Consider the following 15,205-nt stretch of genomic DNA (forward strand, 5'->3'; position numbering starts at 1 on the left):
ATGAAGCTGATGTGTCGACTCCTCACCTTCCCGGTAGACTTGACTCCCTTCCAGACGCAGAAGTAGCAGATAAGCCAGACGGCGGCCAGACACAGAGCCAGCTTCCAGCTGATCGGGCCGAGCCCGTCCAAAGTGCTGGACAGGCGGAGCACCTCCCGCCTTAGAACACACACGCAGCAGGTGTTAGCACCAAAACTGTTTCAAGCCTCATCATCAATACTCTAAAGATGTTACACTCACTCCCAAAACTCCATGACAGGGGAAGTGGCGTTCTCCGGCAGGCTGCTCGCGTTGGCTGTTTGGTTGTAGGAGTCATATGAGAAACACGCTTCTGCAGGAGGACACACACAACAGACCCCAGTTTGCCTCTTAAAGTCTTTTGCATGGTAGCGTCAAATTGCAAGGATGACAGCTTCTGATTTGATGTTTTTACTGACTCGTGTTCCACGTGTTGTTACAGTGCGACCACGGCAGCTCCGCCTGGAAGCTGTAGGACAGGTATAAGAGAGCCCAAGCCAGGATGACTATGTAGTAAACACAGCCGTGCAGGATCATCACCTGGCTAGCGTAGCCGAGACCTAAGGAGACACAACAAGTTGCAGAGAAGACAAGCGGACACGTGTGGTGAGTTATGTGAGCATGAAGAGTGGCATAAATGAGCTTCAAAGCCTCCATGAACACGCCCTCTGTTATCAGTTCCAAGTCACTTGAGTTTGAGATGAAAGCATCCCGTTACTCAGACACTCGACTTGCAGCCCACACTGAGTACATCTTCATTAGATATGAATGATAGTCTTATGAGGCCCTGAGTGGGTTACAAAGTGTAGGCTGTTTGGCTAGACAAATAGCTGTCTGTGGTATCCGCTAATGAAATTCAGGCCGCATCTGACGACGGGCACGCTAACTGCACAAACCAGCGAGGAATTCCAACAGAAGCTTTTCTTTGTCCAAGTTTGCAATAAGTACGAGGACATGTGCCCGAGGAAGTGCAGGAGTTTATTCCAGTGCTAAACACATGGCCTTCATGCAGCTAGCTGTCAACAAAAACAGAGTGTGCGCAGATATGTGTGTGTGTGTGTGTGTGTGTGTCTGTTTGTGCACGCATGCATCTGCAGGCCATATGGGCCAGAGTGGCAAATGTTGGGACAAGAATAATTTTTCATTAAATAAAAAAAACAAAACATAGCTCCACTGACACAAACACACACATACACCAATTTCAGAGGCGGTCCAGCAGCTAGCATGCTACTAGCATTAGCTGAGATGAACAAGCGTAACTGGAACATTTGGGTCTCGTCTCTTCTACACGCTCTTTGTCCCTTTCAGCAACTTTCACACTTTCTCTAGAAACATGGCCGTTACCCTCAGGGCTGCATTGCTTTGCTAACTACTGGTTGGAATCTGTGTGGCAGGTTAAGTATTTTTTGTTTTTTTCCCATGCATGCCAAAGTTGCACACCCTGCTAAAGTGTTGAGCAAACACAGAAACAGCTCCGGGGCTTGTCTAAATCTGAGAAAGAAATATATGACTGTTTTGTTTTGTAAGAAGCCTCTGCTGTCACAAAAATGCCCACAAGGTGTCAACTGGCAATGCTGAACACAAAGCTGTGAATGACAAAAGCCTCGTGTCCATCCATCCATCCATCCATTCGCTTCCGCTTATCCTTTTCAGGGTCGCGGGGGGCACTGGAGCCTATCCCAGCTGTCATAGGGCGAAAGGCGTGTCCAGTTAAGCATTATTATTATTATTATTATTTATTTATTTATTTTTTGCAGTTTCTCTTAGTGTTTGGTAAGGTCGCAGCACTAAAACCTGCTTGGGTAGGTTATGGAGAAAAAGAAAATGAGTTTAGTTATGGTTCTTTACAAGATTAACACTACACCTTGAAAAACGTGATGTGTCCATGTGACACTGGAGATGAGAGCAGTCTCATCACAGGGTCCCTTCATATAACATAGACTTTAAGACTATCCCTCACACCATCTGTCCCGTGGTTTTTTTCAACTGCTGTGTTAAAGGTGAAAGATGAACTTGTTGGGTTGTGATTGTGTGTTTGGTTAATACTTATCTGAAACTCCTCTCTTGGACAGCGAGATACAAAGAAAACAAGACACTGCATGCTGTTCTTGGTCGGCAGGGAACGTGGTGCCTTTTGCACTCTTGAGCTGTTTTAAAGCACAAGCTGAGCTCCACTCTCCACTGCACATGCACACAGCTGGCATTTTCTGATTGCAGACACACTGTTTGTACAGGTTTTGTATTAACGTGGGAGCTTTGAATGCTTGTGCCAATATGGATGAAGAATGAGAAAAAAAGGCAAGGGGTAAAACCAGAAAACAGCACTGGGCAAAAATCTTGAGCTACCCCTCAACTTCTTTATAAGTTGGTTCCAAGGAGTCAGACTTTCTGGTAATTTTTTTTAAAGTGGTCTTTAGCACATACGATTAGCCCACTCTTCTCCGATGTCTTCAAGTTTTTCCTTGGACATTGCTAAAAATGCTTTGCATGAACTCCACTACTACTGAGAGTCACTGCTCACCTAATGCGGAGTTTTTAATGGTCAAATGCAGACCTTATTATCTCCCCAGAGAACTCACTTCGATCATACTCACTGCCGTGTATATCCCCCCCGACGCTAATGCTAGGTTGGCCATGAAAGAACTTTCTGCAGCCATTAACAAACACCAGAATAAACACCCCGAGGCTGCTTTTATTGTTGCTGGCGACTTCAACCACACCAACTTAAAGACAGTCCTCCCCAGATTCCACCAACATGTCTCCTGCCACACCAGAGGAGACAAGACTTTAGACCATGTGTATTCCAACCTGGCTGGAGCCTACAAAGCCACACCCCTCCCCCACATTGGACAATCGGACCATCTCTCCCTGTTCCTCACACCTCGGTATTCACCACTCATCCAACGTGTGAAACCTGCTGTGAGGACAATTAAAGTGTGGCCAGAGGGGACAGACGCAGTGCTCCAGGACAGATTTAAAAACACAGACTGGAATATGTTCACCCACACAGACCTGGACCAGTACGCCTCATCTGTACTGGATTACATCTCCAAAACCACAGACAGTGTCACCACCCAGAAACGGATCACCATGTACCCCAACCAGAAGCCTTGGATGAACCGGGATGTTCGTCTCCTCCTGAAGGCCCGCAACACTGCCTTTAGGTCAGGAGATGCACACGCCTACAGTACAGCCAGGGCTAATCTAAAGAAGGGCATCAAAAAAGCCAAACACCATTACAAAAAGAAGGTAGAAGAACACTTCTCCAACTCCAACCCCCGACGCATGTGGCAAGGACTCCAGACCATTACAGACTACAGGACCACCAAACCCTCCCCCGCATCCTCTGATGTCTCCTTCCTCAACGAGCTCAACAACTTTTATGCTCGTTTTGAGCGAGGGAACCCCACAACCACAACAACATGACGCCAGACCACCAACCTCTGACTCTCTCCCCCACCGATGTAGGAGCGGTGCTGAGCAGGATCAATGTCCACAAGGCTCCTGATGGCATCCCCGGGCGTGTTCTCAGAGCGTGTTCTGGGGAGCTTGCAGGAGTGCTCACAGACATATTCAACCTGTCCTTGGCCCACGCTGTGGTACCGGCCTGCTTCAAATCCACCTCCATCGTCCCGATACCCAAAAACTCCAACCCATCTTGCCTCAATGATACCGCCCAGTAGCACTCACCCCCATCATCACTAAGTGCTTAGAGCAGCTGGTCCTAGCACACTTCAAATCCTGTCTCCCCCCCACCCTGGACCCCCACCAATTCGCATACCGCCAGAACAGGAGCACAGAGGATGCAGTCTCCATCGCACTGCACTCTGTCCTCTCACACCTGGACAACAACAACACCTACGCCAGAATGCTGTTTATAGACTTCAGTTCAGCATTCAATACAATCCACCCCTCACAACTCATCAGGAAACTGACAGACCTGGGCATCAGTTCCCTCATCTGCAAATGGTTACTGGACTTCCTGACCAACCGCCCCCAACATGTCCGGCTGGATAACCACTGCTCATCTACCATCACAATGAACACCGGTGTACCACAAGGCTGTGTGATGAGCCCTTTCCTCTACTCCCTCTTCACCCACGACTGCAGACCTGCTGATGGTTCCAACACCATCATTAAGTTTGCAGATGACACCACGGTGATTGGCCTCATCAGTGACAACGATGAGGCCGCCTACAGGGAGGAGGTGGATCGTCTGGCTGAGTGGTGCGACAGAAACAACCTGCTGCTTAACACCGAGAAGACCAAGGAGCTCATCGTGGACTACAGGAGGAATGCTGACCCACATCCACCCATCCACATTAAGGGGACGGCTGTGGAGCGTGTGAGCAGCTTCAAGTTCCTGGGAGTCCACATCTCCGAGGATCTCACCTGGACGACCAACTGCTCCAAGCTGGTCAAGAAGGCTCACCAGCGCCTCTTCTTCTTGAGGACTCTGAGGAAGAACCACCTGTCCTCAGACATCCTGGTGAACTTCTATCGCTGCACCATCGAGAGCATCCTGACCAACTGTATAACAGTCTGGTACGGGAACTGCTCTGCCTCGGACCGGAAGGCGTTGCAGACGGTCGTGAAAACTGTGCAGCGCATCGCCGGAGTACCACTTCCTGCCATAAAGGACATCTACATGAAGCGGTGTCTGAAAAGGGCTGGGAAAATCATCAAAGACCCCAGTCACCCATCACATGGACTCTTCACCCTCCTGCCCTCTGGGAGGCGCTACAGGAGCCTCCGGACTAAGACCACCAGGTACCGGAACAGCTTCTTCCCCACAGCTGTCAGACTCCTGAACTCTGCCTCCTGACATCTGACCCACGTTAAACTCATGGACTGAACATACACACACACCCACAACCACCTACACACACAATGGACAACTGTACCCTCAAACACACAATAATAACATGGACTGAACCACCACTCACAACCACTAGCACTTTATATAGCCTCTGTAGAAATTATCCACATATCTCACTTATCTTAACTGCACTACTGTATAGTTCTGTGTAAATAAAACATACTGGACTGAAAAGACGCACACACATCTATTTTAAAGAGGTGCAAGCACAAACTCGTGCATGCAGTTATACAAACATTTGTCTTTGGAAGACTGAATTTAATATGCATCTAATAGTAACAATAATACATATTAGATTAAATAATGAGGAAAAAAATATTGGCTGATATTACTGTTGGCTACATAAAACAAAAGGAAATAAAAGTACCTCCAAATAATGGGCACATATTCCTCCAGGCACTGACCCCTCCCAGGCTGGTGTACTGTCCCAGTGAGGTCTCCAGGAGGAAGAGGGGGATGCCGCACAACACCAGGAACAACAGGTAAGGTACAAAAAACACACCTGTGCCAAACATAAAAGGTGCTTTTAAGGAGCAAACCAGACCAGCTTAATCTTAATTTCAAGTCACAATGATTCTGAGAATGAGACTGGAAAAATAGGACAGGGAAAGGAGAAAAAAGAGACAAAGACACTTTAGACAATGCCAGTTTTACTTCCTCTCTTTACCTCCACCATTTTTGTAGCAGAGGTAAGGGAACCTCCAGACGTTTCCCAGACCGATGATCTGCCCGGCTACGGCCAGGAGGAACTCAGCCTTGGAGGCCCACTGGCCTCTGGCTTGTAGGCCGTCTTTGGTAGCTTCTTTTCCCATTGGCAGGCTTCCCTGGGGGAACTTGTTTAGCAGTGTCCCAGCAGGATTTGGAGGCAGTTGATCGGGCATTGCAGGTTCTGGCAGTGATACGAACACAACCCTGAATAAGGTGGAAAAGATAACGGAGACGATCAGGATGAAAGCAAATAACAGCTCACAACTCGTTCGGACTATTTGGAGCAAAAATAAAGTACAAGAAAGTAAAAGAAGGGGGCAAGATAGATCTCACATCTTCGCAGCCAAGCCTGAACGACAGGAAGCCGAGTGTGTCTGCTGGCAGTTGGTTTGGCTGCCTCACTTATCTACGATGCTCGTGTCAAGGACAAACTAATGTGGGTGTGTGTACTTTATCTGTGGACTGCAGAACTACCCCTTACTAAATGTGTCAGTTTCACCATAACTGGGAACTACTTCATACATTTAGGTGTTTTGTAAATGTACACACGGTGAAGGACATCCAACATTCAATAACTATGTCTACCTTTTACCTTAACTCCATCCATTGACTTGTAAAACTCTTTATTAATTTGTCCTTTAGTAAATTAATATAGTTATTACAGCAGCAATAAGACACTCTGCTCCTTGTTATGTTAAAAATCTCTGATATTCAGACTATTGTGACTCACCAGAGTTTATGATGATATTCTTTATTATTCTTTCATGTAGTATTAATTGAAGTAGAGCCTCTAAACTTTAGAACATTTCTTAAATATGAATTAACTGTTAAATCCCAGCAAAAGCAGTGAGGGTTACAATAGCTAAGGTTTCGTAACGTGTCGGAAACACTTCCTTGTTTACTTTGGGTAACCTAGATCCCACTCTTCCTTTCATAAACATTGTCAGGCCACGTGACCACCAAATACTGATATAACAAACACACCCGGCATCTTTTCTTTTATAATGACTTCTTTTTTTAACCTTCCACCATGACTGGCCCGCTTATAACACCGAACATAAAAGCAGAAACGCTGACAATGTAACAACACATGTGTAGCTTCGGTTATCCTTGAAGTGAATGCTTTCCGTGTAACAGTTCCATGCTGAGGTTAAGCTAACGGCGGGGACCTGAGCGCTAGAGGCGGGATTAACACTCAGGATGCTCAACGAATAATGGCTGTAATTATTTCCCCGAACATGTGTCGTTACGCTCGCTTGTTATTTCACATATAATTTTAAAAATGTGTCAGAGAATTCACGGTGATATTGCCTACCTCTACGTTTCCAGTACTTCTTAATACCGCGACCACCCCTGTATACCGGCAGGGAAATGGTTTGTTCCGGGCACGAGCTGCTGTGTGAGAGACTGCTGGCCGGTGCAGCGTCTCAATCCAAATTTATACAGGCACTATGTTTGGGTCTGGTGTGGCGAGGGGATGTTAACCCGCAAGATGCAGGTTACAAAATGAAACACAAAGCATCATGGGTAATGAGTAGTGTAATTTAGCGTTGCACAACAAAAGACTTACAACACTGTTATTGGGTACCTGCTCTCCACTTCCTTATCAACCTTAAGAATCTATCGCGTGTACTAAACCCGCTCTTTCCTCCAAGTATTTTGGGTTATTTTTTGATGAATATGAGTCATGTTAGGTCGTTTCTCAGAAACCTGTTTCCCACTATGTTCTTTTGCTACCTGTATCAGTCAGAAAACTGGTCTTTCTTGCTGTTACATCCTTAGTAGTGTTGCTTGTAGGCCATTAAAAAAGCTAACATTTATTAAGCTATTTAACATATAGTAGTGATTGTGTCTTCATTATGTCAGGCTTTCATTTTGCTGCCACCCACCTCAAATTTAGATGTGATCACCCTTAGAAGTCACTTAGTTTTATTTATCCATAATATTTGAGTGATGCATAAGAATGGGTTATGCAATTCATAATAATGATAACAGCACCAAAACTAGTCAAATGAGCGGCTATTATCCACATCCTTCCACACTGTAGCTGCTTTTTCTTTCCTTGATGAAATTTGCATTCTGTGTGATGGCATAAGCTGAAATAGCAGCAATGAGGGTTTCTGGCAATGCACTGATTTCACCACATCTATCATCTGCCACACCCTTATCTCGCGCTGTACTACTTGCTGTGGCTCACAGTAGGGCTTAGGGAGATTCCTACCTAAGTGATGTCATAATTAGAGCTGGCTGAATTTTTTAAAGAGGAAAGGTTCATCAGTTGTATTACCTTTTTTGATAGAGGAGAGAAAGAGGAAGAACACAGAGGGAGGACATGTAGATGGTTGGTGTGACAGAGGAGGATGCTAGGGTTAGGGTGGGATGGAGCAACCACTGTGAGAACCTCTAAAGCGAGCGGCCAAAAGAGGAAGAAACACAGGTAACACTGGGATGTTCAGTGAGTGTTTGTTCTTGAAAACAGTCAGTGTCAGTCGAGGCTGTGTTTTCCATCCTATTCTATAACTTCCTTAGGTTTCTCCTTTTTTATGAAAAAAAGAGTAGACCTTGCTAAGTGTTCAACTTCTACCTGCTCCTGTAAAGGTGTAGTATGTGCATAGTGTGCCAAATGTAAAATTATTGTTATGTTGCCTTCATATATCACATGGAGTGTAAGGATATTCAGGGATAGTACTTAGGCTTTTCTTTGCTCTTGTTTTCTTGATATGAATACTATACACAAAGTTAAACCAACCTAACTAAACTAACTTTCTACTATATGAATATGTTTTAGACTTTCAACAATTAGAGAAGCACAAAAGGAAACTTTGAGTATTCCAACTTAGCTAATATAATTAGCTATATTAGCTATATTTAAATAAACAAAGTGAGGGTTGCAGTGTAAACGGTCAGTCTGCATTCACAATGTCCTCATTTTGGGCGTTGCCGTATTGCCAGTCTTTGGATTATCAATAATTAATTAGACCTCAGAGAACCTGAAGGGCTTAATAAAGGCTAGAGTTACAGTGGATGGAGTAGACAGGACTCATTCATTTCACTGTGGGCGATCGTGGCTCAAGAGTTGGGAGTTCGCCTTGTAATTGGACGGTTGCCAGTTCGAGCCCCGGCTTGGACAGTCTCGGTCGTTGTGTCCTTGGGCAAGACACTTCACCCGTTGCCTCGCCTCTGTCAGTGCACCCCAGGGTGGCTGGGGCTACAATGTAGCTTGCCATCACCAGTGTGTGAATGTGTGTGTGAATGGGCGGATGACTGGATGTGTAAAGCGCTTTGGGGTCCTTAGGGACTAGTAAAGCGCTATACAAATACAGGCCATTTTACTGTTGTGACTGATTAGCTTGATTCTTTTAAAATTCTCTATTCTTGTTCATGAGGTGGTATTTTTCAATCTGCTGTACATGTCTACTAAGCAAAAGAATGAAAACACATGGGGTGAAGCATCGATTACATACTTTCTGCAGTCAACAATGTCCACCATCGCATTTTTAAGCAACTTCATTCTAGCAGTCTGAGTGCAGTCGGATTTTCTAAGCAGTTCAATTTATTCAGAATTTGGATGTCAAAATTTAAACTAACCCTAACAGTGTAGGGTACCTGAAGTAGCTGTCAGCACATTTAATTGGCTGCATCACTGGCTCACTGCTCACTCAGCTGAACAAATATAGCCTCACTAAGAAAAAATATCTGTCTTTTTTGCTTTTTCATTCAAAAGAATAACATTCGCCTCCTGAGACATATTAGGTTACACGACGAGGTGTATAAATCATATGCAGAATTGGTGGATATTATAAACGGAGGACATACGCACATCTTTAAGTTTAAAGTACAATAAGATGTGAATTAGGGACTGAACTATGAACAATAAACAGTAGTGCCACTGGACTTTTATACAGACACTTTTATGAACCAAAGAGAAAGTCAATAAGATGAAAATGAAGACAGATAACACCATCCCTGAGAAAGGAGGGTAATTTAAAAAAAGCAGAATAATCAGATGAGACAAAAAGATTTTAACTTGATGTATGTAACTTAATTAGCTATGAATTTTCCCTGGAATTCTGTAACATAAGTAATAATTTAATGAAATCTGGTCAAATAGAATTTACTTGACTGGTATATATTAAGTTTAAACCAAGCATTTGCCTTAAGGATGAATTATTTGAACGTATACACCTTTGATTTGATATATTTCAGTTACATTTTACCCCAAATTATTGCTTCATATTTATTGAGTTTGAAGAATAAATTTAGGAGTGCAAGCTCAATATAATAATTTGACATTTGCTGAAAGGAAATTTTTCCAAGAGATGAAATAAAGTAGAGAGTTGCATCTGGAACTTGTGAAGTGTTGCAGCGTTGATGAAAGCAACCATCGGTCAGTCAGGGAAAGGATCTGCTGGAAGTCAGATCAGCTGATTCAATCAGCTGACGGAGAGAAGTCTGTTTCAGGTCTTTTAAAGGGGGTTTCTGCGTATTATGGTGGAACGACTGGATTCTTCTCCATTACCTGATGGAAAGCCTGACTGAGCTCGGGCAAATCTTAACAAACTTTCTACCAATTTGTAGAAATACGAAAGACTCCATTATGCAGCATACCTATTACAACACTGGGAGTTGAGATGAGACACCCTATACTAACTAATTAGTGCAAATATAGAACGCCGTAATGAATACAAGGTGATTTTGACTGAATGCAATCAACGTACCACAAGATATGAAGACTACATTTCAAACTGACTACATCACATCCATAGACCTTTTAGAGTGGCCATAATGATCATGACTGTGTACTTTTCAAAGGTTTAGATTATATGTGTTTTAAAGGTCAGATTAGCAACCAGAGTTTACGTTTACTGAACAGTCACTGCTTGGTTTACTCTGAAGTGGGAGTAAAAAAATGTACGCATTTCAAAATAGATCAAGATAACAGAGTCACCTAGTAACGTGCAACAACAGTAACAAATGTGTTGTTTGAGTCATCACATTTTTTTTGTTCCCAGTGTTGCTGTTGAATGCAATAATCCAGGTTATTTAAGGGAAAGAACAGGACATCTTATCTTGTTTACGTCTTGTGGAATTGTATGATTATGTTGATAAAGGTTAATCATTAGACAGTAGTAGATACATATGAAGGTCTTCTGTTCTCTACTGTCCACATGAACCAAATAAAGCTGTCTAAATACAGCTACACTCACTTTGTTAGGTACACATGTTCAGTCACTCGTTAATGCAAATATCTGATCAGACAATCACACTGCAGCAAATCAGTGAAATTTGGCATCTAGACGTGCTGAAGTTCAACCTGAGCATCAGAATGGAGAAAAAAGGTGATTTAAGTGTCTTCGAATGTGGCGTGGTTGTTGGTGCCAGGGGGGCTGGTCTGAGTAATTTGGAAACTGCTGATCTGCTGGTATTTTCCCACACAAACAACTCTAGAGTTTTTATAAAATGGTCAAAAAGAGGAAACATTCAGGGAGTGCAGTTCTCTGGGTGAAAATGCTGGAGGTCAGAGGTACATGTGCGGACAGCTTTGAGCAGATAGGACTCAAATTACCTGTCGTTACAAGCAGTGTATGGAGAAGAGCATCATAATGTGCCATCTGCCCAGCCACCGCAGCAAAAACCACACTGGGTCACTGAGAACAAGAAACTGAGGCAACAGCTTAAGTGGGCTCACCAAAATTGGGCAACAGATTCTGATGATATTTCATTTCTGCTGCAACATTTGGATGATAGAGTGTGAACAACATGAAACATGGATCCATCCTGCCTTGTATTAACAGTTCAGGCTGCTGGTGGTGTAATGGTGTGGAGATATTTTCTTGGCCCCTCTGTACCAAGTGAGCATTTTAAAAATGCCACAGCCTACCTGAGGCTTGTTCCTGACCATGTTCATCCCATTATGACCACAGTATACCCATCTTCTGATGGCTGCTTCCAGCAAGATAAACACCTTATTGCAAAGCTCCGATCATTTCAAACTGGTTTGTTGAAAATGACAATGAGTTCTCTGTACTCAAACAGCCTCCACAGACACCAGATTTAAATCAAATAAAACACCTCTGGGATGTTGTAGAACTAGAGATTCACATCACGGATGTGCAGCTGAGAAAACTGCGTCATGATAGTGTGATGCTATGATACCAAAATGGGCCAAAATCCCTGAGGAATGATTCCAGCAGCTTGTTGAATCTCTGCCATGAGGAGTTAAGGCTGTTCTGAAGGAACAGACGGTCCAATAAAGTACAAGCAAGGTGCACCTAATAAAGTTCTTACTCAAACATTTAACCCCGTTTCAGAATCACTGTGTTTTCAGCTACAATTATAAAAAGTAAAACATAAAAAGCACAATAATGCACTGACAGTTTACTTCAGTCTCCCTCATTAGTTAAAGAAATTCCCTGAAGAAAATTGCAAAGTCAAGGGTCAAGAGTCAGGAAGTGGTAAAAAAAAAGCATGGCAATCATACACAATGTAGAAAATCCTTAACTACATGCTTGCACCCCTCACACAGCCTCCAGATTCTTTGCGTCCAAGGGGACAAATAAAAGCCCAGAGTTAAGGGTCCTTCAATACAGTCACCGGCAAACCTGTGGCCTCTGAGAATGTGGAGCCCAGGTATGCAACTCATACAGGCATAGCTGTGCTCTAAATGCTTTATAGCTCATTTTATTGCTGTCTTGTATCCAGGGCACTAGGTCACTGATATAGTGTACAGTGGTAGGCGTTGTGAAACTCTTGCAGCTTACTTCCAGGCTTTTTTTAAAGGCTGATTAAAGAAAGGATGAAAAATTCACAGATTCATCGTGACTGTGGGGCATCTGATTAGAGCCCTTCCACTAAACACAGTCAGAGTGAACCCATACACAGCCACTTTGTGTGTGTGTTAGTGTGTGTGTATGCGCATCACAAGGCTGGGCTTTACAGGAAAGTAGTTGCTCACATTACACAATTTGATTATCGGGTCCGTCTGCTTTGAGCCCTTCCTATGAACACAATCCGAGCACTCATATAAACCTGGTAACTGTCCAAAACACATGCAATCACAATTACAGTGAAACAGTTGCTCACGTTACTCACAAGTACTGTAAAGTGGTTGCTCGTATTACACGCATGCAGCACAGGTAACAACTTCAAAAACAACAAAATCAGCAACTAAAAAAATAAACAACAAAAACATTTTGAGACCTAATTCAGGGCCAGTGTTAGATATGTAAAACTAAAAGTTAAAGATATAAAGAGGTAGCTACTGGTATTAAAGATACCTAAACTGGTGTGAGTGGGAGCATTGGCTGAAAGAAAAAAGTAATATTTTAGGATGATTTTTTTCTCACAACAGTTCCATGTAAAGCACAAACAAACACCTCTGTGTGAAAAGTTTGCAGCCTGGAAATGTCCCGAACACTGACAGAAGACAAATAACAAAACTTGGACTGCATGGCAGGCAAATACAAAAGAATTATGGGTATTGAAGTTTCAGGTACGTTTTTGTTGGGTGTGTAACTGATGCGCATATTGTGAGTGTAAACAGAGATCCTTTGATAATGTAAGGTGTCAGATTCGCTGGGCTTCCCAGCTGTAGTCACTGCTGACGTAGTGCCTGCAAAAGGTGCCTTATACAGGTATCTGACTAATATCTGACTGCTCATTCACTGGAGCTAAATTAGGGTGTCGGTCACATGGTGATGTACAAATACACTATGTGTGATCACCATTGGCTCAGAGAAACAGTTACAAACATACTCTAGAAGAACTCTTGAATTTGGTTATTATAAATGGTTGGTATAAATACAGCTTATTAAGTTTGCTGTATGTTTGTAATGTAATAGGGTTAAGATTGGATTTTTGGTAGATCTGATAAAGGATTAATGTTCACAAAGTCTTGGCTAAAGGTAGATACAAGCTACACAAAACCAAAAAGAAAATCTCATATATAAAATTATAATGTATATATATACACTGAACACTTCCTGCCTGCAGACATGAATAGCACCATCTCTACTGTGCCTCTGATTGGTCAAATAAAGTCGAGATATAATCACTTGCTTCCATAATTAAAACCAATGCAGATTGACTTTGACAGCTTACAAAACATTTAATAAACCAAATTTAGTTATAATAATACGGTTTTTCTTGACAGAATTTCTTTGTAACTGATCCATTTTCTTAATCCGAATGTTTTACAACACAAGTCCATCTATGTGATTACAGTCTTCCAGCTAGCAGACCAGAAAGGTGAGTGTAATTCTTTTTTTTTGAGAGTGATTCTATTTTTCCGAGGCATTCCAGTCTGACACGTTAACAAACGCTTTAACCTTCAGGTCAGTCACACTGGAAGAAGTTGAAACGGTGATCTCGCCTCATTTGAACCCTGTCAAAGTGGAATTTTCAAGGACTCGATGCGGTCGGGATCTTCTGCTCCCCCATGTTTTAAATAGGTAAGCATTCCTGTGGTTGATACCCTTTCCTCTTTAACCTGTGTTAAAAACACACCTCATAAAAGAGGGATCATTTGAGTGTAACATATGGCCTTATGTCCACACTATAGTGGGTTCCTCTGAGGTTGGTGGTGGGCTGGATTATTTGGTGCTCATAATTGTTCCTGGAGATTTCTAAGCACTTAAAGTAGTTCCCTCTAAGAATCAAATTATTTATATAGCGCCAAATCCCAACAACAGTCACCAAAAGGCGGTTTATATTGTAAGGTGACGACCCAACAAACTAGAGAAATCCCAACAGTCAGACAGACCTATATGAGCAAGCACTTGTTGACAGCAGGAAGGAAAACATCTCTTGTAACAGAAAGAAACTTCTGTCAGAACCAAGCTCATGTAGGGGCAACCATCTGCTGTGACCAGAGACAGCACATGGCTGCAGAAGAGAGCCCGTTTGAGAATAACTAATGATTAAATGGCGAGTGGTGTATAAACTCATACTAAGTGAAAAGAGCTGACAGAGGAAGAAACACTCAGTCCTTCATGGTAAGTCCCCAGTAATCTAGGTCTACTGCAGTATAACTAAGCAAGGGTCACAGATAAGTGAGTCAGGTAAGTGAGAAGAGCTATGCTCACATTCTAACCAACTTTACCACTCCGTAGGATCGCAAAGAAGACCTGGACAGTTTGCAGCAGTATATTGACGAGTGTTTTGAGCATGTTGTTATGGGGAAACCAGATAACAAGGCGCCGATTCCCTCCAGCAGCAAAGGAAAGCCGTCCTCGAAATTAAGCCACCTCAAAGACTCACTGGAGCCAGCTTCTCCACAAAACAGTGACATAGTTGACATTTTGGTGTCCATAGATAAAAAAATAGTCCAGTTTTGACGCACGCCTGTCCCTCCTGGAAATCCTGCATAAAGATTTTCAGGATCTGCATGAGTCCATTGAGTTCAGCTAGCAGCAGTTGGAAACACGCTCAAAACGCCACCCTCAAAGAGTCAATGAAAATCCCTCAATGAGGGACCCGACTCTCAGACGCAAACGAAAAACTCAAGGAAACTGTCATCAAGCTCCAGGCCCTCAGCATGAGGGAGAACTTGGTGCTTTAAGGAATACCAGCGAAGGCAGAAGAAGATCCTTATGAGTCACT

The 15,205-nt window shown here is 43.1% G+C and overlaps 1 protein-coding gene across 5 annotated transcripts in view; it reads right to left on the reverse strand.

Annotated features, from left to right (window-relative positions):
* The window catches only part of LOC102293256 (sodium- and chloride-dependent GABA transporter 2), a 35,039-nt gene that overhangs the window by 11,341 nt on the left and 8,493 nt on the right, over window positions 1–15,205 (reverse strand). For 2 of the 5 annotated variants that reach the window (XM_042219951.1, XM_042219952.1), the window contains exons 2-6: window positions 5,565–5,809; window positions 5,265–5,399; window positions 438–578; window positions 241–331; window positions 27–159 (exon numbers count right to left, since the gene is read on the reverse strand). In XM_042219951.1, coding sequence (XP_042075885.1) covers window positions 27–159; window positions 241–331; window positions 438–578; window positions 5,265–5,399; window positions 5,565–5,778 — 714 coding nt within the window. In that variant the 5' untranslated portion in view covers window positions 5,779–5,809. The other 3 variants (XM_005919992.2, XM_005919993.3, XM_005919991.3) reach the window with 3 other exon arrangements.

This window comes from Haplochromis burtoni, unplaced genomic scaffold, assembly GCF_018398535.1.
Source record: "Haplochromis burtoni strain Fernald_Lab_line unplaced genomic scaffold, NCSU_Asbu1 Contig_40, whole genome shotgun sequence".
NCBI lineage: Eukaryota > Metazoa > Chordata > Actinopteri > Cichliformes > Cichlidae > Haplochromis > Haplochromis burtoni.